The 27,664-nt window shown below is 41.0% G+C and overlaps 1 protein-coding gene across 3 annotated transcripts in view; it reads left to right on the top strand.

Moving 5' to 3' along the window:
* The window catches only part of PRELID2 (PRELI domain containing 2), a 609,441-nt gene that overhangs the window by 70,361 nt on the left and 511,416 nt on the right, over window positions 1-27,664 (top strand). For 2 of the 3 annotated variants that reach the window (XM_010850451.1, XM_010850452.1), the window contains 2 exons: window positions 3,814-3,883; window positions 7,960-11,462. In XM_010850451.1, the coding sequence (XP_010848753.1) occupies window positions 3,814-3,873 (60 nt within the window). In that variant the 3' untranslated portion in view covers window positions 3,874-3,883; window positions 7,960-11,462. Of the gene's footprint in view, window positions 1-3,813; window positions 3,884-7,959; window positions 11,463-27,664 lie in introns of those variants that run through there. The other variant, XR_826157.1, reaches the window with a different exon arrangement.

The raw sequence follows: 27,664 nt of genomic DNA, 5'->3' as shown, positions 1-27,664 counted from the left end.
TATAAAGGTGGGTCCAAGCAATGTTTGTTTTGCATTTCAGGCATCATTGTGTGATAAGTGGTGTAAATTTAGCCCCTTTAAGCCTGATCTCTTGGGAGTTGGATTTTAAGAGACTTTATTTCAAAGGACTCTATTGACTGGGTTTTGATTTGGTCCCTCCTTACCAAAGAGAGTACTAAATAATGGCTGGGCCTCCCTGGTAGGCCTTTTTTGTTTTTAATTCATTTTATGGGTCTCTCTATTTGCCCTTGTTCTCCACCTTCTATTTCTAACTGTTCTACTTAAAAAGACTGAAGTGATGTGAAAGAGGGGGTAAAAGGGAAAGAAAATCAACTGTCACATTGTAAGCTTAATTGATTCAATAAATAATGTCTTTCAATTCCCAAGGCACACCCCAAAGTCTTCACTTACGTCAGCTAGCTCTCGGCTCAGTAAATGGTGGCGTTCTTAATTTAGACAGATGGGAAGAGTTCACTGGTGCTCACTTCTAAGGAAGGAGTCTGCTTTTCTGGTTTTAAAGACATACCGACTAGACTTTGGGGCCCACTCTATAAAAAGAAGCTTGCAACAGAATTAACATGGCTGTTTTTATTCATCCTGAAAAGAGAAGGAAGGCATTTAATTATTGCCCAGGGGTTTGTTGAACCAAAGGGAAAAGAAAAAAAAAAAACAAAAAAACGAGACAAGGGGAATGAAATCTACTAGTCCATATGTTCCACACAGGCAGGGATTTAGATTTGTTCACCATTTACTCTCCAGTGCACATGGGCAGGTGCCCAGTAAATATTTGTGAACTGGTTCTGTTGTTGAATGAGTGAGAGCAGAATTAGTTTAAATGTCATTCCATTTGTTTCATCCCCAACCCCTCCTTTCCTGTCTAATTAAAAAGGTAAATAGCTCTAAGAGTATGTGCTGTATCTTCAGAAATGATTAAGGACAGTTTCATCAGTGTCAGGAGGTAGTATCCAGCTGCCTTTTTTTTAAAAAAAATTCTCATACTTGAACAAGTTGTGCTTCAGAACCACAAGAGGACTGTCTGCAGACTCCATGCTCCAGCCTTGGAAGTTCTGATTGTAGGGATCTGGGCAGGGCTGGGAATCTGTATTTGCTTTTGTGGGTTCCACTGTTTAGTCAGCTTCCGGGTGCCCTGAACTCTCTGGTCTAAGTGATGCCTTGGTAAAAGTGAGGAGCCTGAGGTACCCAGCAGGGTACTCATCAGGGCTCCTGGACCTATAGTCTGATGTTTGGGTTCGCCCCATATTCCATGCTTCTTGGCATCAACAAGATCCTTTAGTTAATATTTCTTCCTTTCAAGATAGTGGCTATATTTGTGGTGCTGAAGAAGACTCCTGAGAGTCCTCTGGACAGCAAGGAGATCAAACCAGTCAATCTTAAGGGAACTCAACCCTGAATACTCATTGGAAGGACTGATGCTGAAGCTGAAACTCCAGTATTTTGGTCATCTGATGCAAACAGCTGAGTCAATGGAGAAGTCCCTGATGCTGGGAAAGATTGAGGGCAGAAGGAGAAGAGGGCGTCAGAGGATGAGATGGCTGGATGGCATCATTGATACAATGAACATGAACTTGGGCAAACTCTGGGAGATGGTGAGGGACAGGGAGGCCTGGCGTGCTGCAGTCTGTGGGATTGCAAAGAGTCGAACATGACTGGGTGACTGAACAACAACAACAACGGCTAGAAATCTGAAGGACCTTTGGAAACCTCAAGGAACCTCAAGGAAATGTTAACTTTTGTTTAGTGTACTTTTGGTGGTGGTGTTTAGTTATTAAGTTGTGTCCTACTCTTTTGTGACCCCATGGACTGTAGCCCACCAGGCTCCTCTGTCCATGGGATTCTCCAGGCAAGAATACTGGAATAGGTTGCCATTTCCTTCTCCAGGGGGATCTTCTCGCCCCAAGGATCGAACTCATGTCTCCTTCCTTGCTGGTGGTTCTTTACCTTTGAGCCACCAGGGCAGCCCTCAGTGTACTTTAGTACTCAGTATATTGTGTTGTCTTCTCTAGAGATGCATTCCCCTCCTGTGGCTCAGAACAAACCCCGGGTAAGAAGTCCCTACTGTCTCCTGTAGGTCCACTCAGTGTTTCCTAGCCCTGTTTGACTGTGGGAAGCACCAGTGAAAAATACAGCACCCTGGGGTCTACTAGAGTCCTCCGAAATCAAAGCCTTACTGTGTGGGGCCTGAGGCTGCAATTTAAGTTAGCTTTGTTATCCTCTGTCCTGTCCCTGAGTGCAGTGTGTCCCATTTCTGATAACCCAGCTTGGAATTCCTTAACACTCCAGTTCATAATTACATAAAAACCCTGCCTTTCCATCTGAAGGTTTAGCCTCTGATCTACAGAATTTGTCCTTCAAGAAGGAAAGAGGGAGTATCTGCTGTCTTCTTTCCTTCAGCGTAGAACTTGACCAGCTGAGGTGGGTGGGCCGGCAACTTGATGTGTTCAGCCTTGGTGTGAGCCTTGTGATGTTAAGGGGTGCCCCTGAAACCAGAATTCAGCGTCTGTGTTCTTCCTCTGGCTTTATTATTTAATAGTTGTATAATGTGGGGGGAATTACTAAACCCTCTTTGAATTTCTGTTTTCTTCATCAGTGAAATGAGGGTGTCTGTTCAGGAATTTTGTGTGTATTAAACAAGGTTGGGCTCTTGGACACAGGCTCAGATGGAGATTTTTGTGCAGAGGGTTGTTGGAGTGGGCTCTTGGGAACAACTCTTGTGAGGGAGTGAGGGGAGCAGGCAGAAGGTAACCGTGAACTGCAGTGCAGTTGTGATGAAGGACCCAGCTGATCCCACAGGGAACTGTGGCCATGGGATGCCCTTCCGAGCGGACCCAAATTTACACGGGGGGCTGGGTCTTTCTACCTTATATCAGCTAGCCATCCGATGTGGGCCACTCCTGGAGAGGGGCATGACCTCAGGTACTGCAGCTCCCTTTGGCTGAGGGTGGCTGTGTGCTGGCAGAAGGGGGAGGATCTCTGTAATGCACCTTGTACCCACCACCAGATAACGGTGCACCAGATAACGCCCATGCAGACCTTAGCATCGAGTCTAGCACTTGGGTAAGTATTGGTAAACACAGGCATAGCTCCCTTTATCACACCTCACAGATATTGAGATATTGCACATTTTACAGACTGAGGGTTTGTGGCCACCCTACATCAAGCAAGTCTTTTTTTTTTTTTGGCTGTGCTGGGTCTTTGTTGTGGCCTGCAGGCTTCTCTGGTTGTGGCTTGTGGGATCTTAGTTCTCTGACCAGGGATCAAACCCATGTCCCCTGCTTTGGAAGGCAAATTCTTAATCACTGGACCACCAGGGAAATCCCCAGGCAAGTTTTTGGCATCGTTTTTCCCACAGCATCTGCTCATTCCGTGTCTCTGTGTCACATGTCAGTAATTTCTGGCTTGTTCGTCGTCATTATACCTGCTACAGTGATCTGTGACCTCTGGTGTCCCTAGTGTAGTGTTAACTATCACCATGGTTATTCCACCTCTGGCAGTGCCACTTAGTAGCTGGATCACTTTCAGTAAGTCGCTTGAATTGCTTTCTTATGTTTAAAATGGAAGATTCACAGCTCTGCTCTGCCTGTTTCCCCAAGTAGTTCCGAGCACATGTGGAGATAATGTATATAAAATTGCTGAATGGAATATTATAAAAATGCGAGATATGACTACAAGCCTACTTTTCTGAAATGAATACATGGCCATTGCTTGGATTCCTTGAAGGGAAAGGTTGTGATAAATGTAAAAGTGCTTGTCCGTGAAATGTGGCATTTTGATGTTTCTTTCTTCTCTCCATAGGGAATTAGAATAATGGAGATGCTGCTAAAGGAACAGTGTGGTGCCCCCTTAGCCGAATAAAAAATCACCAGTGAGTACCAAAAGCAAAATCAGAATTATTTACTCAAGCCATGTCTTCATGCTTATAAGCCTAAGTATTATGGTTCAGCCTCCCTGGGCTATTCTTGCTGTATGTTTCCCAGTTATACTCACAGGATGCTTCTTGCAAGTGTTTTTATTATCTGTTCTATATACCTTTATTTGCTTGGTTCTTTGATTTTCAGAGCAGTTTTGTACTACATGCTGGGTTACAACTGCTCTTAGATTGTTTAAACTGCTCAATATAATCCACCGTGATTGCCACCCTCAAGATAGCATAGGTTGTAGAGACTGCAGTTCAGAATTAACTGAAGCTTAATTTTAGTGTCCAAAGAACAGTGAAAGCAGGGGTTTAAAGCTGTATTTGGAGCAGGAAAAAAAAATAAGAAAGGGGCATGTTGATTGACCAGTGAAATACAGATATTTCATCAGTCATGTGTACTCCTGCCGATCAGGGGTGGCTGTCTGAAATGCTACTGAGGAGGATTCCAAGGCCTGGAGAATAACTCTTGGGCTCTGGGTAAGAGTGTTGTGATTGATTAGCAATGCCTGCCATGGGCAGAGGATGCCATGGGCAGATAGTACTTGTACTGGAGCACATGCCACTTTCAGGGCAAGTGATGTCGGGTTAACAGATAAGCAGGTGGATTCCAGAAGTGCTTCCTTTTCAGTTCCTTAAGTTTTTATTATCTACATCAAGGAGAATGGCATGCTTGCTGGGAAGGGCAGAACAAAGTTATCTGAGAGACTAAAAGCCTAATATAAGTTAGTGGATTTGCATCTTACATGATTCATCTGACTTTGATTTTTAACATCTGAGAGAAGGTAAAACCATTGAGTAGAGCAAACATTGTCATGGGTAATTCAGAATTACCTCAAAGTTCCTTATGTTGGCTTTAAACTAGAGTATACAGGGTCTTGTATAAACGACCTGGTCTCTAACTTTGATATCCAATAAAGTTTGAGAACAGTTAAGCAAAGAAGAAGCAAAAGGAACATTTGTATACAAGAACCTCAGCATTCAAAGCATGCTGGCCAGGCCTGGGTGAGAGGAGTAGAGAATTATAAAGGGTTTCTGCTTGTTAGCAAGTTTGATTCCATTCTGATGAATATTAAACCTCTGTATACTTAACACATACTGATACATCTATTTATTACTGGAAGGGCTAAGCAAGATAATTTCATCTAGTGAAAGCCTGGCACATGGCAGGTGCTCAAAAAATGTTGGCATGGAATCGACATGTGGTGTGCTCCCACATCTGCTCTGTTCTTGGGAACATTGTGGAGAATAACTTGGCCACATCCCCCTGTTTTTCCAGGCTGGCCTCTTTGTGAGGCTTACCAAGGACCTCTGGTGCTTGTGCACTTGGGCACAGAGCCCATCTTACCCTGCAGGGTGGAATCTAAAGTCAGGTCAATTAGAGAATGAGGAACTCCACTTACAAGTATATATTGGTTTTCAGACTTTAAATCAGTGATTTGGAAACTTTAGGAGTGTCAGAATCAGCTGGAGAATTTGGTAAACACAGAGTGGTGAGTCCCACTCTTGAGTTCCTGATTCAGGAGGTCTGGGCGGAGCCTGGGGCTTTGTGTTTCTTTTTTAATTTTTTTATTTTTAAACTTTACATAATTGTATTAGTTTTGCCAAATATCAAAATGAATCCATCACAGGTATACATGTGCTCCCCATCCTGAACCCTCCTCCCTCCTCCCTCCCCATACCATCCCTCTGGGTCGTCCCAGTGCACTTTGTGTTTCTGACCAGAGTCCAGGGGATGCTGGTGAGCCTGCTCCAGGGACCACACTTTAAGAACGATTGCTTTAAATAAGTTCCCATCTTGGAGTTGGAGACAGCTGAAATGCAAGGATCCTGCAAAAGCTGATAGCTGGCGTTTTGAAATTATTGTGTACGTCTTCCATCAACTTTAATCAGAGGAGGAGTAATTTTCTGTGTTTGGCTTTTCCCTGAGTTTAGCACCTCAGCCTCTTCTTGTTTGACACTTTTATCTTTTCTTCCCCCTCCTTGAAGGTTGACAGGCTTCACAGTGGAGCAAAGATGACTGAAAAGGGTTGAGACTCAACAACACCTCATGTTTGAAATCGTCAGCCTGTGGTTTTGATTTAAAGGGTTATAGTGAAAAAGTGGAAATTTAATAAGCATTACCTCCCATCTTAAATGATCCATGTTCTTGTTTTTTGGTTTTGGTTTTACTGTGGTAGAAAGCTAAGTCATGATCCCGAGGCTTTTTGTTGTTTCTAAAAAGCAACCAGTTCTCCCTGAAGTGAAGAAGTTGAGGTCTGGATGCTATGAGGAGTTGAGTGCAGGAGAGCTGCATTTAATGCATTTAATGCCTTTAATGCAACAGGGTTCCTGAAGGATTTACATAGTTCAGACTGTCATCATTTATGACCAGTTCTCTCAGGGGCAAATATGAATTAAGTACTGTATACTCTTACCACAGAGGTCTACAGTCACTGCAAATTAGGGGCTAAGGCCAAGGCTTTATGCTTTTTTCAAAATTGGCTTCATTGCTCAGTTAAATTGCCTTCATTAGCACAATTAAATTGACTAATTTCAGTGTATGACTCGGTAAGTTTTGACAAATGTATACATCATGAAAAACACAATATGGAACATTTTGAGGCATTGCTGTTCCTGTAGTGCTGTTGCCAGCTTATTGTTCCCACCTTTTAGCTCATTTTTTGGACTGTTTTTACAGAATTTTGGCAAGTTTGAAATATGTCTATCTTAATGGAACTTTTTATTTTCTCAAAATTACATTTACCAGAGTGGGAGAATGTAGGTGGGGAAACTTCTTTTATATGCAATAAAATGCTACATTAAAAGAAAGGGCTGAGGGGGAGGTGAGGGGTAGGGATTAGCTCCATAGCTAAAGAGCAGAAGTCAGCCAACTGTAACCCAGAGGTCAAATCTAACCTGTGGCCTCTTTTGTAAATAAAGTTTTATTGAAACACAGCTATGTTCCTGGTCATGTTCCAGCTACAGCAGAAGCATAGAGCTGTGACATATCTTTTACCATCTGGCCCTTTAAGAAAAGTTGCCTCTCCCAGGGATTAGAGTTTGATGGCTCCTAAATTAGCATGAGGTGGCCTCCTGGTGGTGGTATGGTCTTTGTTTTGTTTTAAATGTATCATTTGATCACATCTCCTCTAGTCCAAAGTTAATAATAGCATGAGCATTAACTCTGACCAGGGGTTGGAGGGTGTTATTTTAAGGCATGAAAAAGCATTAAAACAATCACAACGATGAAGCCAAGACACCAGCAATAGTGACCATTAAAATTGCTTCATAAAGTTCTAGTGCACATGCGTAGTGGGGTGGAAATATAGGCGTTTTGTTTAGCAGGTGCAGTAGCACTCTGCTGTGGCGATACTGTAGGTGCCATGTCCAGTGTACTCAGGTTTTGAGCTTTGGAATGTCGCAGTGTTTTCAAAAAGCATTCCATGGGGTCTGTTCTACTACACATTTCAAATGTGCATAATTTAAAATCACACATAGAACCTGACATTGTGTAGGGTACCTCCTCGCACTAATGATGCTTCCATATCTCAGTGGCACGTGTATCCTAGTTGGTGTTGATAGTTAGAAGGTGATTTTGTCCTCAGCCAAGAGGGAGGTGCATAAATCTCACTAACCAGTCTGCTTGCGGTGTGCAGCTGACACATCTATCTGATAGATTTTTGATTTCCTGTCATTTTTGAAGAAAACAAATAGCCCTGACATCTGTTTGTTTTTGCTGCTGGCAGTTGGGAGGCCGGGCCTGGTGAGGTTTGATAACATAGTCACCTTCTTTCACATCGGAATGATAAAGACCTCAGTTTTCGCTATATCTTAACTTCCCTTTGAACCAGCTCCTCTGGGTAGCTGGACTTCATAAAATGAGGTGCTTGCTTTGTTAGAAGATCATTAGGAGGCAGAAATGCAATTTCTTCAAGTAATAGAATTCAAGTGACTCTTAAGAGTTGCTTCAGAAAAAGCAGGCAAATAAGTATTGACTGTTGAGACATATTTATTAGGTGATAAAGCCTGTTTGCTTTCTCTTGCAGGGAAGCCATGTTGTGTCTTCTTCTGCTCGAGAATCTTTCCTCGGACACAACACATCCAAAGACATGGGTTTAGAGATACAGGTTTAAGGATGTGGTGTTGGCAGCTTACAGAAGAGGAGACCTTCCTGCTGGCACTTGATGTGATCCATGCCCCTGGGAATCGGCCCCAGAGAGAGGCTTTTGTGGGGCTGACACATTCTGGCTGATTCTTGCGGCACAAGCTCTGCAATTTTACAAATAAAGAAAAAATCCCGGAGAACATGATGTCCAAAGAAAAAATTCTGGAGAAGCTGATGTCCGTCCTTCATCAGGACATCCTGCTGATTGCCTGGTGATGGCGTCAGGGCAGCTAAGGATGGGCCAGAGGCCTGGAAAGTGCTGTGTGTTTCTGCTTGTTCTATGCATCATGGCTCATAGAATTCACAAGAGGATGCTGGGGCAAATAAAGGAGTTAAACCCGATACCTGATTCTTGGGTGGCCTGAAACAGACAGAAAAACACCAGACCTGTGTTGAAGTTAAGCCATACTCATAGTAATGTTGAAGAGTCTCAGAAGTCAGGAGCACTTGATTTTTTTCTACCCAGCAATACAACGTACCTGCCACCAGCATAGCTTTTATAATGTGAACTGTGATTGGTCCTTAACACAACCTGGAGCGGGCAGGGGGCCTGTGGGCTGTCATCTTGGCTCCTTCTAACTCATTCTGGGATGTGGAGCAGATCACGTGACCTCTTGGCTTTTTCACTGAGCAAATGGGGATAATCGGGCACAGATATTTCTACTTGTGATGATTAAACCAGGGTGTTTGGTGCACGTCTGGGAGCCAAACGAACAGAAGCGGGTTTGAACATACACGCGGCTCCCAGCAGCTCCATGATCATGTATGTAGTTTAAAGTCTTTCTGATACTCATTTTTAAAATTGTAAAATGGGGTTATAGAGTTAACCTTACAAGGTTGTTGGAACAATTGGACAACATGTGATTAAGTGCCTAGCATGCTTTTTGGTACACAGAAGTAAATAGAAGCCATTATTATTATTATGTGATACCGTTTTGGAAATATGCTTTTCCAGTGTAACGTAACGTAGTATTACTGTTTGAAAATTAGATGATGGTAGTTTGCATTTCCTATGATCGGAAACCAAAATGTATGTATGCACTACCTAAACGAAAGCTTGAAGAGAGGCAATAATTTGCAATTCATTTTAAGATAAAAATTGGGCCATTACTGGAAAGTCTTGGGGAAATCATTTTTTTTTAATATTTAAAAATTTTCCATTTAGTGCACTGATGAATTTCAGAGGAATTGTATTTTTCTTTCTTCTTTTTTTTTTCTTCTTCTTCTTTTTTTTTTAAATACAAGCCAGCCACTGTGAGCTCCTCATACGGTATTTGAGCTGTTTGTGCTGCCTGAGTTTTGTATCTCAGGATAATTTCCCTTTATTTCCTTAGTGTTTTATTCTTTGGTTGGGTTCAGAGGGAAAATGAATGGTGGAAATCTGAACATGCTTTGACCTCCTTTTCCAGTTTGTAAACGTAGGTTTTTGGAATAATGGCACATTTCCAAAAATAAAAGGTACTGTGAGTTATCATGGAGGTGAGAGGTGGGAAACCAGTATTTGAAAGTTGATGTTAGAATAATCATTACTTTGGGAGTTCCCTAGTGGCCTGGTGGTTAGGATTCCACTTTTTGACTGCCATGGCTTGGGTTCAGGCCCTGGTCAGGGAACTGAGGTCCTGCAAGCTGCAAGGTTTGGCCAGAAAAAAAAAAAAAAGAGAATAAATGCAACCCTTCACATTCAATAACTTGCATTCCCTGAAGGCAGGAGTTCTCAGCCTTGGCTGTCCATTAGAACCACGTGGGAGCTTTCTGCAATCCTATTGCCGGGGTTTCATCCCAGACCAATAAGTCAGAGTCTCCAGGGGTGGATCCTAAACATCAGCTTTTTTTGTTTTTTTTTATAAAGCTCCCTAGGTGATTCCAATGAACAGCTAAGGACACGAACTCTACAGTGATTTCTAGGTGATTTGCAGGTATTATCTGATTCCTTTTTTAACACCTCCAAGGTAGGAAAGCATCTTTGTAGCAGGAATTACTGTTAGAGTAAAGCACAGAGAGACTGACTTTTGGCCTTAATTGCTTAAAGCTGGTGCAGCTGATGCAAATGCCTCCAGGGTCTGGCAAGTGATCTGGTGTATGAAGCAGGCTGCTGGACCCCAGGGAGACCCCAGGAATATGTGGCTGGCCAAAGGTGGGCAGCTGCCACCCAGTTCAGCACAGTGCTGCCAAGTGGCTGGTTTTTCTTGTTCTTCCAATTTCCAGGGAAAGGATAGAATTAAAAAAAAAAAAAAACTTCCAATTTTTATGTGTTGGCAACGAATTCAGGATTGTTTAAAACATTATGCCAGCCAAACAAAACATGTTTGCCGGTAGTTTCCAGCCTTTGCTTCAAGAGTGTTAAGGACCAGCTTAAACATCTCAGCCAATTTTTGAGAGATTTGCATTTCCCGATTCTGGATGTAAGCTGCTCTCTGCCTCTCCTCCAAGACTGCTTTCACATGTATTTTCCTCCCCTTTCCCGAGCAGTCCTCTGAACTCACATCAGACACTTTTCTTCACTATTTTTTTCTCCGTGGGCATCCATTACTTCAAGCTTACATATATGGCTTAGAAATCTTATGCTCCTTTTAAAATTAATTAGGGCTAGTTAATTTTTTTTTTTAAATTATATGTCAGAACCCTTTTCATGTGATACAACATTTAGAAGTCCACGTCTAACTTGACTATCTATAAAACGTCAAAACCAGGAGTATAGCCTTGTGGGCACATCAGGAACATGAGTGGGCAGGGTTAACTCCCAGACCTGGCCAGCCTGCTCCTGGCCTGGTTGCTGAACCTACAAGTGAAGGTGAGGCTGTATCAAAGTGATTCTCAGGCTTCTGCTTGTACCATAAATCCTGAGGAGGTGGGCTCACCTGCAGGTTCCGAGAGTCTGCCCCAGTGATTCATGAAATTTCAGTTGGGACTCAGGGATCTGCATTTTAAAACAAGTTCACTAACAGATTTGGTTGTGCTGTTCCACAGACCAGATTCTGAGAAACGGTGATCTAGGGGAAGTGTTTGTGGCTTGTGTGTCTATCATATAAGAAGGCTTTATAGTTGATTGGGCCCACTGATTAATACAGGACACAGTATCAAGCTCTCATGCACAGAGAGGCTGACTTAGGCTATCCCTACATGATTGAGGTGCTCTCACCATGAATGAGCTTTTGTGGTTTCAGGTTTTATGTGGATATAAAAGGTGCTATATTCTTTGGATATAAATTGCTTTGTGTATTTTATAAGCAGTATTGTGTAGTAATATCTTATTTATCAGACATCATGGGCACATGGTATAGCCGACTCAAGGTTATCCTTTGTTTTTTATCGACTATGATTGCTTTACAAAGTTGCGTTAGTTTCTGCTGTACAGCACTGTGAATCAGCCATGTGTACGCGTATATCCCCTCCCTCTGAGCCGCCCTCCCATCCCACCCCTCTAGGGCATCACAGCAGTTAGTTGAGCTCCCTGTGTTACGTAGCACTTCCAGCTGGCTGGCTATTTTACACGTGGTAGTGTTTATATGTCAATGCTACTCTCTCAGTAAGGTTATTCTTTTAAGTCGCACGTCTTTTTTGCTCTAATTCAGCCATTTACGTGAAACTCTTAATTTAGTATCTATTTCCCTGCTTTTGTAAACAGACTCTACTGAAGATAGGAATTTCATTTCAGCGTGGTCATTTATGTTTTGCCTTCTTTCAGGTTCTGTTCAGGTTTGTTAAAGCCCCTCTGCTGAACAGCTCTGCTCCTTGAGTTTTTCCATGGTTTTCCAAGTTTCTTCTTTTCTATCACTGTTGCCTGTCATGTCTCGCTGCCTTAACTCTGCGTATCTCTATGAACTTCCGTCTCCATTGCCACCTGGGGTTGGGTAATGCTGTTAATTGCATACTGTGTGAAGGAACAGTAAACGGGAGCCAAGCGAGTCTTCGGGAGGCTTTTCTAACAGTGAAGTGGATCAATGTTGCTATGTTATTTTAGTGGCTCTGCTACTTCCTCTGACTTACTTCCTGATCCTCAACTGCAGTTGTCAGATCTGTGACCACAAGATAACTGAGGTATTGGTACCAATGATGTCCTTAGATCTGTACTCTGTTGTCTCCCCAACTGTGTTAGTGTTCTTATATATACAGTTTTATAATGTTAAATGTAAGTAGATTACAAATGAACATATCTGTGCCAACTGTCTGTTTGGGATAAAGTGTTTTTGATTCAGTGTTACTGTGATTTAGAGCTACAAATTAGTTGTATCCCTTTGAAATTTGATCCTGTCATCCTTCTGAAATAAAGGTGTCACAACTAATATTTATGTGTGAATGTTAATTTCTCGAGGGAATCACACCACCCGGCAGAGCTTGTATGTATCATTTGTAGCAATGATAATCTAATGTAGTAATCTAGTTCTTTTTAGCAATCCCAGAGAAGAGTTTTAGGCCAATCAGATATGTTCGTTCCCTGCCTCTCCCAAGTGGAGCCATTGTTTCTCCCAGAAACAAGCAGAGGCTGCTCTTACCAGATGAGAAAATGGGTCCTGTGCTAATGGAACAAAGGTTCTGCAGGGCAGGAAGGCATGAGAAACAGACATGAAGTCATGTGGTCCTAAAGGGGAGGCAGAGACAGAGCAGCTGCGTGTTGACCTGTTTGTGAGGCTCAGCTATACTTTCTGCACTTTGTTTACATGAGATTTGCTTTTGTCCTTGTGTTTGTCCACCGTTTACTTGAATGTATGCAAGTAGATTTCAGTGCCTTGTTTCCAAAGTGCCCTGTCCAAGTCCTGTTGATGCCTTTCCTTTGTTAAAGCCTGGGGGCCTTGAGGGGTAGAGTCCTTGGTTGATTCATCCAGCACTTATTGAACACCTACTGTGTGCAATAGAAGGACGGGATTTGTCTTCTCTTTTGACTTGATCCAGTGGGTTTCCAAGAGGCTTACCACTTCCTTGTACTAAGAGGGAACAATAGGGGGCACTAATTGATGGTAAGACCAGATACACTTATCACTTGGGTTAATCACACCATGATTGCTTATTTAATTAAAAGATGCAGAAAATAGCACAGGATGCACAGTGGAGAGCTCAGCACAAAATGTATAGCTCGATGGCCCCACAGCCTCACCAGCAGCTTGCATGGTTGTGTAATCATGTTTGAATTAGTGCAGGGCACATCATATGTTTTGGAAGATGAGTTCTCTCCAGGCTCAGCCTTATACACAGAAAGGTGGAGCTGCCCTGTGTGGGACCACCTCCTACCCTGGTCAGGAGTGCACCATGACTGCAGGGAGCAATATGCAGCATAAAAGGCTTTTACTTTCAGACCTTTCTAACCACTACAACCTGCTCTGAGGACATCCCTGAATTCAGGGCTGCAGTTTCAGTGTCTGGTTTCCTTGATGTCTGGGCAGGTCATACTAATTCTGGCTCATCTTGAAAACCCTGGAGCCTTCACACAAGCCTTGGAGAGACTGAGGCAGGTAAAGGGGTAGAGTCGTAAGGACAGACCCAGTGCAATGAGGACTCCAAATAAAAATTAACTTATAGAAACACTTGAGAGATTTAACTTAAAATGCTATATTTCTTACATTCCTCGACTGCCAATTGGAATCCCCTTGGAGTTTCAAAAATTCTGATGCCTGGATCCCACCCCAGAGATTCTAGGCTGCAGCCCCTGCCTCAGGGTTGCATCAAGCTCCCCAACTGATCACGAACAGCTGCAGCGATTCTATCAGGATTCTAAGTAATGTGGTTATCCTTAAGCTGGCTGGGAGAAGGAGTTTGCAAAATGAAAACTTTTTTTTCCTAATATTTTGCCTGTGTGTGTGCTTAGTCATGTCTGACTCTTTGCCATCCCATGGACTTTATAGGCCACCAGGCTTCTCTGTCCATTGAATTTTCCAGGCAAGAAACTGGAGTTGGTTGCCATTTCCTCCTCTAGGGCATTTTTCCTACCCAGGGATTGAACCCATGTCTCTTGTGTCTCCTGCATGGGCAGGCAGATTCTTTACTACTGTGCCACCTGGGATTTTAGTCCTTCAGAAAAATATAATTCGTTGTCTAAGAAAAAGATGATCCAGTGTCTCTTAAATGCTAATAGAAGAAAAGACAGCCTAAAAATACACCACCATGCACAGCCTGCTTTGTTAACCCAAAACTTTGGGTTGTATTTGGTGGAACAGAATCTCATGCAAGGATCCCCTAACAACTCAAGACCTTTATTTGTCCTAAAGGGTTAAACTGAGTGACTGCACTGCCGGACCTTAAGATGTAGCTCTCTAAGCTATGGACAGTCATACTGTGCAGGAGACAGCAGAGAGAAAATAGCAGTCCCCATCCTGTTAAATTAAACTCCACGGAGCTATTTTCCAGCATTCTATGAGAAGGTTAGAGCCATTTAGTGCCTGCCATCTGTTAAGCTGCTGATGGAATCATTACTGCTTTGTGTCGGTGCCAGGATGAACTTTTAGATCCGATGACAAAGGAGAAAATGCTAACTGTTCAGTTGCATGCTTTTGTTTTCCTGTTTTGAGTTTAGGTGTCTCCTTAAATTCAGGAGTCCATCAGTTATTCAGACTTTGAAATGATTCCATTTCCAGTTTCTTTAGAGGTTTAGGGGAAATGTGTAGTTTAAGGATGGAGTCATTAGTCAAGACCAAAGTCATTCTTGTCAATCGGTCAAAAAATTTTTTTTCTGTGGTCCTCAGGACATGAAGTCTCCAAAAAGCAGCCAGAAAAAATTCAATAAATGAATGATCCCAGTGTAACATTATAGTAAATGGAAACAGGATTTGAGGCAAGGAGGGGAGAAATGTACAAGGTCATACCAGTCACTGATTAGGTTAGGGTGACTACAAGGAAAACTTTACTGTCTTAATTTCTTTCCCAAATGACATTTCAGAGCTGGGGAATATAGCGTGGAGGTTTAGAGCCTTAATTAATTTGTTTAAAAATATTTCTGAACGTATCCACAGATACAGCAGAAAAAAATTCAATACAGCTCTTCTGGTGTCTTGGTGGTTGGATTTAAAGCTTTGAAACTAGATGGCTACGATTTTTAATTACAGTTTTAAATTGGATTAAACTATGCATCAGATTACAGTTGGAACCATTCCAGTATGGAGAGTAGTTTTTTTGTATGTGTGAAGTTAGAGCCAGCATTATAACTTGTTTCCTTAGGTGTTAATTGTTCTGTCAAGTGCTATGAGAACCATTTTGTCCTGAAACAATAAACGGTAACAATGGTTTGGGGGCCTTATTAAAGGCAAAGATTTTGCAGCGAAGAAATGGGGAATATCAAAGTGCCAGCCAGTCCCTCTGATCTACCTCTGAAACCTCTTCCTAGGGGTATCACCAGCAATTCTCAAAGCAGTGTATGTATTTGTACTGGGAAAATATGGCCATCTCTCTGAAGGATGCGTGGAGCTGAAAGATAGATGGGCAAAATGCTCCTCTTAGCAAATTTCTCTCAAAGATTTGCAGGAAAAACGTTTTTCTTGAATGTATAACTTCATGGAGTGTGAGATTGCAATGGATTCTTAATTTTAACAAAAGGAGACATAAAAGACATCTTGCTTGGGACCCTGCTTCACAAGCTGCCTTGTACATAGCAGGTGTTATGTTAGGCTGAATATATGGAAATTCTGAAGGATGGCAGCTATATATGCTCAGTCTTACAGAAGCACTCGCAATTAGTACATCCTCAAAGCTTGGTGGCCCAATGGTAAAGAAACCGCTTGCAAATACAGGAGATGCGGGTTCGGTCTCTGACTCTGGGAGATCCCCTAGAGAAGGAAGTGGCTACCCACTCCAGTATTCTTGCCTGGGAAATCCCACGGACACAGGAACCTGGTGGGCTATAGTCCATGGAGTCGCAATAGAGTTGGACACGAATTAGCGACTAAACAACAAATCCTGCGGGCCCTGTTCTGCTGGTTAGAGGTCCCTTTCTGGAAAAGTTGGAGAGACCTGATGGGAGCCACCTCTGACCCCCCAAAACTGCCAGAACCGCTGTGCCCCTGAGTCGGCCTTCCTTCCTGGCAGCATGGCCTTTGCCTGCCAATGTCTTGTAGTAGAAAACGTGTCAAATACCCAGGAAACTTGGGCAAGGCTTGCCTTCAGGGGCATCACAGATTATTTTGGGGACTGAGTTAATGTAGAGCTCTTAGTTGTTGAGAAGGAAGTACATAAGTAGAAAGAGCCTTTACTGACTATTAAAATTTAAATTATTTTTCACTACATTTTTTTTTGAGGGGAGCAGTCATGTTTCCACTTTTATTCAGAGAAAACATAAGAAAATTTCATTTGTCAATATAATGCTTTAAACATACTGTTTTCTTCTAAACAGAGACAGTTCAGATGCAGCTATAAACCACAGCTTTCTCTAACTGGGCTGTCTGTGGTGTTTAACCCAGGGTGCTTGTTAAAATCAATGGGAAGGGGTGTAATTAGTCTTGATGGGGTAAAATAACAAACACAGGGAAAAACTAATGAAGCAGTGTTTTGATTCTTGTAATTATAGTGGTGCGGCTGTTTCTGCTATCATGAAGCTCTTATCATTTCCAATAAGAAAGCCCCTTTCTGGTTTATAGATATATTTTAACTGTCATGTAGATGGAAATTGTATGGCAGCTGCTAGCAGGAATAACCTTTATTTTTGTTTAAAAAATACATGTTTCTGTTGAGAATGCCAGCTTTGGTAGTACCCCAGCTTCTTTGTTGAAATAACACATCCTGGTCAGATCTGAATTTCCCTTCACAAAAGTGAAATTTGACAATAAATTTGGCATTAGATTAAAATACAAGAAATCTGATTGGCTTCAAATAGAGCCCAGAGGTTTAAACTAGAATCCTAGTTATGCTCTGTGCTAGCTGTGTGCCTAATAAGCAGTCTGGGCTTCATTTTCCTCATATAGGATGGAGGGGTAATAGGGCCTATTTTATAGGGTTGTTGAAAGGATTAAATGAGTTTAAGACATGTAAAAACAGTTGGAATGGAAGAGTGCCTGGCACATAGTAAACACTCAAGCAATCTCTAGAAGAGACTGTGGTATTAATTCTTTAAATATTTGGTAGAATTTGCCAGTGAAAGTATCCAAGCCTGAAGATCTTTGTTTTAGGGAGATTTTTAATTACAAATGTGATCTATGTTATGGAGCTCTTCTATTTCATACTGGGTGAGTTGTTGTAGCTTGTGTTTTTTGAGGAATTGCTGCATATTGTATAAATTGTCAAGTTTTTGTAGAGTTGTTCATAGTATTTTCATATTATCTTTTTGATGTCTGCCTGGTCTTTAATCATATGCTCTGTCAACTTTATTGATCTTTCCAAAGAGCCAGCTCTTTGTTTCAGTGATTTTTTGGTGTGTTTTATGGACTTGTGTTTTTATTATTTCTGTCTCCTGCTTGCTTTGCTTTGCTATTTTGCTTTTCTTTTGTAGGTCTTAAGGTAGGAATTTTAGATTATTCATTTGAGACTTTTCCACTTTTCTAATGTATACATTTCTAATGTATACATTTCTAATGTATACATTTCCCTCCAAGCATTGCTTTAACTGTGTTCCACAAATTTTAATATGGTGTATTTTCATTTTTATTCAGTTCAATATATTAAAAAAATATCTCTCAAGACTTTCTTTTTGACCCATGGATTATTTAGAAGTGTATTGTTTAGTCTTCCAGTTGGGAATTTTGTGGACACCTTTTTGCTTTTGATTTTAATCTCATTACACTATGGTTGGAGAACACATTCAAATGGTTTCAACTCTTTAAATTTACTGTGTTTTTTTTTTTTCTGGCCCAGAATGTATAAACTATCTTGGTATATATTTCATGGGAACTTGAAAAGAATGGATATTCTGCTATTGTTGGGGGAAGTGTTCTACAAACGTTGCTTATATCCTAATGGTTGATGGTGGTGTTGAGTTGTTCTGTATTCTATCTGATGTTCCATGTAGCTGTACTATCAGTTGTTGAGAGAAGGCTATTGAGCTCTTCAATTACAATTGTGGATTTGTCTGCTCCTCATTTTATGTCTGTAGATTTTTGCTTCACGTGTTTTATAGCTCTGTTCTTTTGTACGTATACTTTTAGGATTGCTATGTCTTCTTTTTGGATTAATCTTTTATAATTTTATAATTTTCTTTGCCCTAAAGTTTCTTTTAGTTAGAGTACCTCTAATAGGAGTGCCTACATTTTTTTTTTAATTAATGTTACTTTTTAAGTGCATTTCTTATAAATAACATACAGTTGGGTCATGTTTTTAAATCTGTTTTGCATTCTCTGACTTTTAATTGGTTATTTAGATCATTTGTATTTAATATAATTATTGACTTATTAGGGCTTAAGTCTTCCTTTTTTAAAAAAAAAATTCTGTTTGTTCTGTTTTGGGGATGCCTTCCTTGGGGTCATTCAAACACATTTTAGAAAATTTGTTTGGTTTATCATGTGGTGTTTCTGAGTGACTGTCTTTGGGTAACCTTTTCTTTTAGTGATGACTAGGCTGCCCCTTTCCTGGTCCTCTGCCTAGAGAGAGAGGGCTTTTATTGTTTTGTTTGCTTTTTTTTGGGTCTGTGCCCGTTGGCATTTCCAGGTTGCTGGTTTCTTCAGCACTCAGCCTGAAATATGTGAGTTACAAGGGAAACTAATTGTCATATTGTTGTTTGGACCTCAAGTTTCCTAGTTGATTTGTCTTCTTTCCTTCACTTGTCATAGTATGCTTGTTTTGTTTTTTCTGTAACGTTCAGGGATTTAAATTTAGTACCACTGACTTTTTTTTTATAAGTCCAAAGTCATTGCGCTCCTTCCTTTGCTTCTCAGCTGAAGTGTCATTTCTGGGAAGCTCCTTCAGAGCCTACGCTAGCTCCGAGGGAGCCTAAGCTCACTAGGCGGGATCCCCATTACCCTTTCACATAGCACACTGTACTTCTTCCTATAACTTGTTCAGGTCTATCTCTTCCATTTGACAGCTCTGAGGGAAGGGACTTGGTCCTGTCTGGAATAAATGAGTGACATCATCACTTGTAAAATGAGGGAATTGGAATAAATGAACTTGGAGATCTTCCATCTCTCCTTTTCCTTTTCTCTCCCTATTTTTTTCTCTTTTTCTCTCCTTTTCCCCTACTCCTCCTTCCAGATTGTTTCCAAAATAGAATCACACCTGAAATCTTCTACTTCTGTGCTTTGTCAACATTGTTTTGTTTTTCATGAAAAGCAAAATGTAAATTTTGGTCATCTGTTAGATAAATAATGACTTCTTCCTATGGTTTTAGTTTGCACTTACTTATTTGGATACCAGGGAAGTTCATCCATCCTGTCAATAAATGTCAACCATCTCCTGTGTTCCATAATCGGTGGAAGAAGGTGTTGGAGATAGAATAGTTCACAAAATAAAGACTTTGCTCTCATGGAGCTTGCAGTTGAAATTTTTTCATATTATTATTATTTACATATCTTTTGTGAATTGATCTCCAGATTAGTTGGTCATCCACATGCCGCCCTCTCCTTTTCAGCATTCACTTAACAAATATTTTGCTCAGGAGTATGAGAAATGTAAAGTTAAGATAGTCCATTTCACAATTCACTCAGCATCTATTCTGCCTCACCAGTTCATACATTTAAACAAAAGTGTTTTTCTAAAAATACAGGTCTGAGAAGCTCACTTGTGACTATATTGTACACTCAGTAAAAGGTTTTTTTTTTTTTTTTTGAAAAATAAAGGCCAAAATGGTTGTGATTTTTGGCATTTTATTTTTATAATAAATGTGTGGCCTCACTGTGTAGCAGCAGTTTAATACCATACATTGCAAGAGGGAATTGAGCAGTTGGATTTAAGGAAACCATTTTAAACAAGGGCCAGTTGCAGTGGTAGGTTGTAATTGCAAAGGACTCTGCCTGGATTTTAATTTGTCATCTTATTTTACTTAAGGATGATTATTCGATTTGGCATTTCTCAGATGTCAGAGACAGTGATGAAAGGTCCTGGATGACAAAGCCTGTAACATCAACAAGGTTTTAAACAAAACCCAGCATTTCTCTGAGCTAAAGTTCTACTCATTTCAGAGGGAGCCTGAGTTAGCACGCATTAGTCTAATGACACAGCTGGTCATGCGGATCATCCACTTCATTTATTTCACATGTTGTAATCATCCCTCATATCTGTAGAGGGCATGTCAGTTTATTTACGAAGCACTTCCGTATCCATTATCATGTGTAATCCCTGAAGCAGCCGTGTGGAGGTGGTAGAAGGTGACATTCAGGTGAGAACCGGAGGCTCACGGTGGGTAAGTGACTTGTCTGAGAGCACATAGGTAGTAAGTGGCTAAATTGGAATCATTGTTTGGCTACATATTTATCATATTGCAAATGAAATTTCTTGATAATGCCATGTGATGCTAGAAACATCAGAGAGAAACGTCTATATATCCCTTGATATTTCCTGATCACAAACTACTATTTGCATTTTGTCATGTCATTTTCATGTGAATTTTATTTGCCTTCTTTCCTTGACGTGGAATAAACTTCCACTTTGACTCAGTTGATGGTTTCTGAGTGTGTATAAAAACACATCTTGTGAAAAGGCCTTTTTTTAGTTCCTTTCAAATTACCCCGTCTGACTATTGTTTCTTCCTGTGACTTTGACTACTATGGTGATAGAGCCAGACTTACTTATACTAATTGTAGTTTTTTCACCAGTAAAATAAGCTATTTGGGTTAGCATCTGGGGAATGTAGAAACTCATGTTTAGAAGAGGCTTTAAGAGCCTAAACTGTCAAATTGGATGGATCATGGATCAAGTGTTGGCTAGTAAGTCTTCCATTTACTAACTGCGTAGCCTGAGACAAGTTATTTAAGCACTCTGAATTTTTTCTCATTGGTGAAATGTAATTGGAAACTATATTTACTGACAGAAATGTTGTAAAGTAATTAGAACAGTGCCTGGCATTTAGCAACCAATCAAAAAAAGTGAGCTTTCTTTCTAGATTAGGAGGTTGGTTGGCTGGATTGATGAACGCTCTCTGTTTTCCCCTATACATGGTGACTGATATCTACAGCATCCTGAATAATCATTGCTAGTATACCTCACTCATTTACTTTGAGAATTCTGTTCTCAAAAATTGAACTACATGTTTTGTAAGACTTGTATTTATTCCCAAAGCAGTTTATGTTCATTACAGTTATGACTATTTAATTAAATATTATGTAAATAGGTGTATTCATTTCCCATTGCTGCTTTAACAAATAACCATAGACCTAGTGGCTTCAGTTCAGTTCCATCGCTCAATTGTGTTCAACTCTTTGTGACTCCATGGACTGCAGCATGCCAGGCCTCCCTGTCCATCACCAACTCCCGGAGTTTACTCAAACTCATGTCCATTGAGTTGGTGATGCCATCCAACCATCTCATCCTCTGTCATCCCCTTCTCCTCCTGCCTTCAATCTTTCACAGCATCAGCGTCTTTTCCAGTGAGTCAGTTCTTTGCATCAAGTGGCCAAAGTATTGGAGTTTCAGCTTCAGCATCAGTCCTTCCAATGAATATTCAGGACTGATTTCCTTTAGGATGGACTGGTTGGATCTCCTTGCAGTCCAAAGGACTCTCAAGAGTCTTCTCCAATACTACAGTTCAAAAGCATCAAATTTTCAGCGCTCAGTCTTCTTTATAGTCCAGCTCTCACATCCGTACAAGAAAAACCGTAGCTTTGACTAGATGGACCCTTGTTGGCAAAGTAAAACAATACAAATGTATTATCTTATTAGAGGTCAATCTGAAATGAGTTTCACTGGCTGAAGTTGTCAGCGGGACTCCATTCCTTCCTGAGGCCCAAAGGGAGAACCTGTTCCCTTGCCTTTTCCAATTTCTAAATGCCTCCTACATTCCTTGACTTGTGACTGGCTCCTTCCTCCGTAGTAGCCACCAGTACAGTATTTTCAAATTTCTCTCTGCCTCATCACCTCTCTCTTTCACAAGGAACATTATGATTACACTGGGTTCACTGGGTAAGCTGACATAATCTCCCCAGCTCAAGAACTTTGATTTAATCACATCTGCTATCATCTTTTGCCAAAAAGTATTATATTCATGGGTTCTGAGAATTAGAGCATGGTCATTTTGTTGTTGTTGTTGTTTAGTTGCTAAGTCATGTCCTACTCTTTTGCTACCCTATGGTATCCTGCCAGGCTCCTCTATCCATGGGATTTCCCAGGCAAGAATACTGGAATGGGTTGCCATTTCATACTTCAGAGGGTCATCCCCATGCAGCGACCGAACCCACATATCCTGCATTGGCAGGCAGATTCTTTACCACTCAGCCACCAGAGAAGCTCATGTTCATCTTTGGGGGATCATTATTCTGCATACCATAGCTATCAACATTAGGGAGCAGAGAGCGGGTGTTTTTATGAAACCTAATTTCTTCCATTGGAAAGACTAATTGCATTAAATTGAAAAAAGATTGCTTTTGAGTTAGATGTGGGCTAGATACTATAGAAAGTCAAGAAGGATTCTGGACTCAGGTTGCTTCTGAAGTGTCCCTATGCTCTTGCTTCATTTAGAGAAACAGTGGGAATCAGAAAAGGCATTATGTTTATTTATGGGAGAAATGTAATACAGAAATCTAGTCAATGGATGCATTCATGAAAAGTCCTTGGTTCCACACAAGAAGACTGGCAAAGGTACTTACATGTAATTTATATAAGTTGAAGTGAGATACTTAAAATGTTTTTTGCTGCTGCTGCTAAGTCGCTTCAGTCATGTCCAACTCTTAGCGACCCCATGGACTGCAGCCTACCAGGCTCCTCTGTCCATGGGATTTTCCAGGTGAGAGTACTGGAATGGGATGCCATTGCCTTCTCCTTAAAATGTTTGAGTACTATTTTTTACTGTTTTCCCACTGTAAGATAAAATGTCTCACTTTGTTGGTTAACCAGAGAACTGTCAACCACATGGTCAGGTAAAGGATTGTCCTTTTATTATTTAATCAGTCCACATTCCATTCCTATCCCATCTGTTTGGAGGTTATTCTCCCCTAGCTCAGAGATTCTTGACATTTTGGTGGAAGTCTTCAGCCTTTTTGAGAATTTGGTGAATGCTAAGTCTGACCTTGAAAAACATCCACACAGACATTTTTTTTTCCTTTCGTTCTAGTACTTTGGGTACAGAGTTACTAAATCCTTCAGTTTGTGTTCAGCTCTCATTTTTGTGTGCAAAGCTATCTTCTTGTTTTTACCTTCGCCTCTCATCACCATTTTCATTCCCAGCCCTACACCATTCTCCCTGTAGATACCCTTCCTAGTTTATTTAATACTTACTCTTGGATAGCTATGTTACAGGAAGATTGTGTTGTTTTGCAAACTCAACATTTCACATATAATTTTAGAATAATTTATGCATGTTCTGAGGGCTGTTCTCAAAATTCAAATTTAAATTAAGATTATATACAATTGAAAAATTCTCAGTTGTGCTAGCCACATTTTAAGTGCCTCATGGCCGTATGTGGCTAGAGGCTGCACCTGTATAGCCCAGTCCAGATATAGAACATGTCCATCATTGTATAAAGTTCGTGGGACAACATTTTCCTAAATGATCTCTAAGAACTCTCCCAGTTCTAATGCTGTGGGTTTTTCTAATTGGAGACGTTTTCTATATCAAGCATTTCTTTGTGCTTGTGTGGAATAACTCATTCCTCAAATGAGAGTCCTTGACAAAGAGAAGACAAAAGAAAGGCTCTAAATATGAAAACTTTAAGTAATGGTTCTAGATTCAGCATGTTAAAGGACTTCAAATATGCCCCCACCCAGTTCCCTCTGGAGGAATTGCATACTTACACACACTATAATCCTTGAGCTCAAAATTATCATCTCTCATATTTACATGTATGGGCTTCCCTGATAGCAGAGTTGGTAAAGAATCTGCCCGCAATGAAGGAGACCCCAGTTCGATTCCTGGGTTGGGAAGATCCACTGGAGAAGGGATAGGCTACCCACTCCAGTATTCTTGTGCTTCCCTTGTAGCTCAGTGTTATATTTACATGCAGCACTTTATAATTTGAAAGGCTGTTGATTTACAGCTGCCTTGAGTGACAGAGTTATTATTGTACCCATTGGTCATACATGGAGTATCCACTCAGACACGCAGGTAAGAAAACAGGGAAGGTGACGCACAATAGGTTTTGCATCTTTTGTGCATCACGGAACCACCTTTCCTTCAGGTCATTCAGAGGCTTTTCTTGGATCTCCTTCTCTGTTTGCTCCTCCCCTGGGTTGTGGCTCCATCCTGGCAGCAGGGACCTGGGGTCCTCTGCTGAGATGGGGAAGGAAGACCCTTAGAACCTTTGCCTCCTTTCATAGGAGGCGGCTCAGGTATTTATAATCTTTCCAATGGAAACAAGCAAGCCCTTCTCTGCTAAATTTGACAGTTTCTCACAGCATAAGGAAATGGCAACCCACTCCAGTGTTCTTGCCTGGAGAATCCCAGGGATGGAGGAGCCTGGTGGGCTCCCCGTCTATGGGGTCGCAGAGTCGGACATGACTGAAGCGACTTAGCAGCAGCAGCAGCAGCAGCAGCATAGCATAATTTCAACAGGAGGGAGGGGTAGAAGGAAAAAAAAGTGAGGCAAGGAAGAAAGTCATATTTTCTGTATTATAGCCTCATTTTCTAATAAAGACAATGAAGTTAAGAATGATTCAATCACATAGCTGTGATTACACAGCTAGCGAGCCTCTGTGCTCCAAATCTTGTGCTCTTTCCAAAGTCCCACTCCACATTTTGGAATAAAAACTCCACTGTACCCAGACCACTTTGAGGCATGACTGTCTCTCTCTGATAACACTGGACTCACTGAATTCCAGTCAGTATGCATCTTAGTCACTGTGACTTGTAAGTGGGGAGGCATTATGACCAAGAATAGTAGTTGATATGAACATTTGCTACGATTAATAGACATGATCGGCAAATCAGTGAATGGACCTGTCTCAAGCACTCTGTGTGCATGTGCTAAGGCACTTCAGTCATATCTAACTCTTTTTGACCCCATGGATGTACCCCGCCAGGATCCTCTGTCCATGGGATTCCCCAGGCAAGAATACTGGAGTGGGTTGCCATTTCCTTCTCCAGGGGATCTTCCTGACCCAAGGGTCAAACCTGCATCTCTTACATCTCTTGCATTGGCAAGTGGGTTCTTTACTACTAGTGCCACCTGGGAAGCCCCTCAAGCACTCTGATAGTCCCCAAATGTATAGCAGTTAAATTCTCCTATGAAACCTAAGTGTACGTTAAGCATTAGTGCATTTGCAACAACAGAACAAGGAAGTTGCAGTGTGATGTGATATGGATGGTGGGAAGTTAGCTTGATTCATTTGCAGATAAGAGACTTGCTTTGGTGCTCTCTCCAACCAACCTCCAACCCTCATTCACATGTGATTCAAATCATGGCTCAGTAAAACGGCAAATGACTGCTTGTCATGGATCTTTATGTCATTCAATAAGAGTCAAAACCAAAAAAAAAGAGACTAGCCAAAACCACCTTAGTTGGGCATTTTGAGAGTGTTCTAGTCCTTAGTTCTACTCATAGGTATTACTTGTTCTCTACCTTTGCGGAATATGGTAGAATTGCACTTCTCTTCCCTTCTTTGAAATTGATCATGACCAAGTGAATTTCTTCGGCCAGTGGAATATAATTGGAAGAGACCTGAGTCACTTCCAGACAAACACCAATGCACACTATATGGGTAGAGTAATTCCTACTGTTTGGGAGAAAACCTGTCTAAAATAGGTGGAAGGGTGAAAGATGTCAGTGTGAAAAGCGATAGCTGATGTAAAAACTCGGCTAAGGGCATATGGTGCAGAATGGTTGTTAAATAAGTGTGTGTGTGTATGCCATAGGTGACCTATCCATTCTTGGGTATTGGGTTCCAACTCCCTGATCCTAAATATAATCTCCAGTAGACATACTCATACATATCTGCTTGTCTGTCTATCTATCCATCTTTCTGTCAATCTGTCAACTATCTGCTGGTGTGGAATTGCTGATAGGTGTTGATCAAGACTGCCCAAACACTCCCTTTAGCTTCACTAAAATTGAGGCAAGTTTGTTCATGATTGTAGGCCCCCTCCTCTCTTTCCTTAGGGCATCAATTTTAGAAAACTGGTACTTGTAAAATTTCTACCACCCAGAAACATCTTTCTCTAGGACCTGAGAGTCATCTCTTTGAAATGTAATCATGGAAGGCTACCAGTGGGAGGGTAGGAGCCTAACTTTGAAAAGTGACTGGAAACATGGGTGGCCCAGTCACATCAACCAACCTCCCCATAATATTCCTTAGTCCCTTTCCATTAGTTCATGTCAGCATTTGAAGATTCTCCTGCCTTTTATTTCAGCAGAGTTGAGTATAGTCTCTCTCCTCTACTGTAATAAAGTCAGCCTTGATATTTTTAACAAGTGTCCAGTAACGTTTTAAGGAGTGCCATTCTATTCCAAGGGGTGGAATGACCATGTCATTTATATTTCCATATTTGTATCTGTAGCAATTCCTAGGGGTTTCTACATCCCCACATTTCTACCAACCCTTAGATTTGTTTAGAACTCTAACATTTGTGAATTGCTAGGGTTAAGTGATATCTCCTTGTTTGTTGTTTTTTTTTTTTTAATTTGAATATCTCAAACTATCCATGATTCTGAGCCCTTTATTTATTATATGTTTGACAGGTTTGGGGATTTCCTCCTCTGTAAATTATCTGGTCAGAAAGCCTTTGTATGGCTTTCTGTTGGAGTTTCTGGTTTTTCTTGTTGCAAGAATTCCTTTCATTCAGTCAAAGCCTTGTGAGTTTCAGAAATTCAAAATATCTTTTCCCATGCTTGCAACCACAAGTGAACTTTGTCATTGTTGTCACTTACCAAACAGAATTCCAGGTTTAAAACAGTATTTTGAACTTCAATCTTGCAGAAAAATTGCAAAAGTAATACATACGAACTTCAATATATTATTTGCTCAGATGTACTACTTTTAACATTTTGCTCCATTAGCTCATTATTCTTTCTTATTCCTTTGTATGTTTTATGTGTGTATATATATATATATATATGTATGTGCACACATACACAAACACAATCCATAGTTTATGTTTTTAATGAACCAGTTACAAGTAATTGCAAGCATCTATTTCTTTACCTTAGTTATTTCCATGGCGCAGTGGTAAAGAACTCACCTACCAATGTAGGAGATGCAAAAGATGTGGATTTGATCCCTGAGTCGGGGATTCCCCTGGAAGAGGGCACTCTAGTATTCTTGCCTGCAGAATCTCATGGACAGAGGAGCCTGATGGGCTAGTCCATGGGTCTCAAACAGTCAAATAAGACTGAGCACACACGCATTCCTAAGAATAGGAATAAACTATAACCAGAGTGCAGTCATTAAATCAGAAAGTTGAATACTGACTAATCCACTCTCCAACTTCAAATTTTGCCAATTTTCTCAAAGTTGAGTTTTATAACTATTTTCTCCCTCTAGTCCAGGATTCTGCCTGTTCCATCTCTTTTATTTCCTTTCTTTCTTTCTTCCTTTCCTTTTTCCTTCCTTCTCTTTCCTCCTCCACTCCCTCCTTTCTTTCCTTCTCTGCCTCAGAA

The sequence above is a fragment of the Bison bison genome, unplaced genomic scaffold (genome assembly GCF_000754665.1).
Source record: "Bison bison bison isolate TAMUID 2011002044 unplaced genomic scaffold, Bison_UMD1.0 scf7180017864291, whole genome shotgun sequence".
Classification (NCBI taxonomy): Eukaryota; Metazoa; Chordata; class Mammalia; order Artiodactyla; family Bovidae; genus Bison; species Bison bison.
The sequence above is the reverse complement of the archived record's forward strand: the minus strand, read 5'-3'. Positions and strand labels throughout refer to the sequence as shown.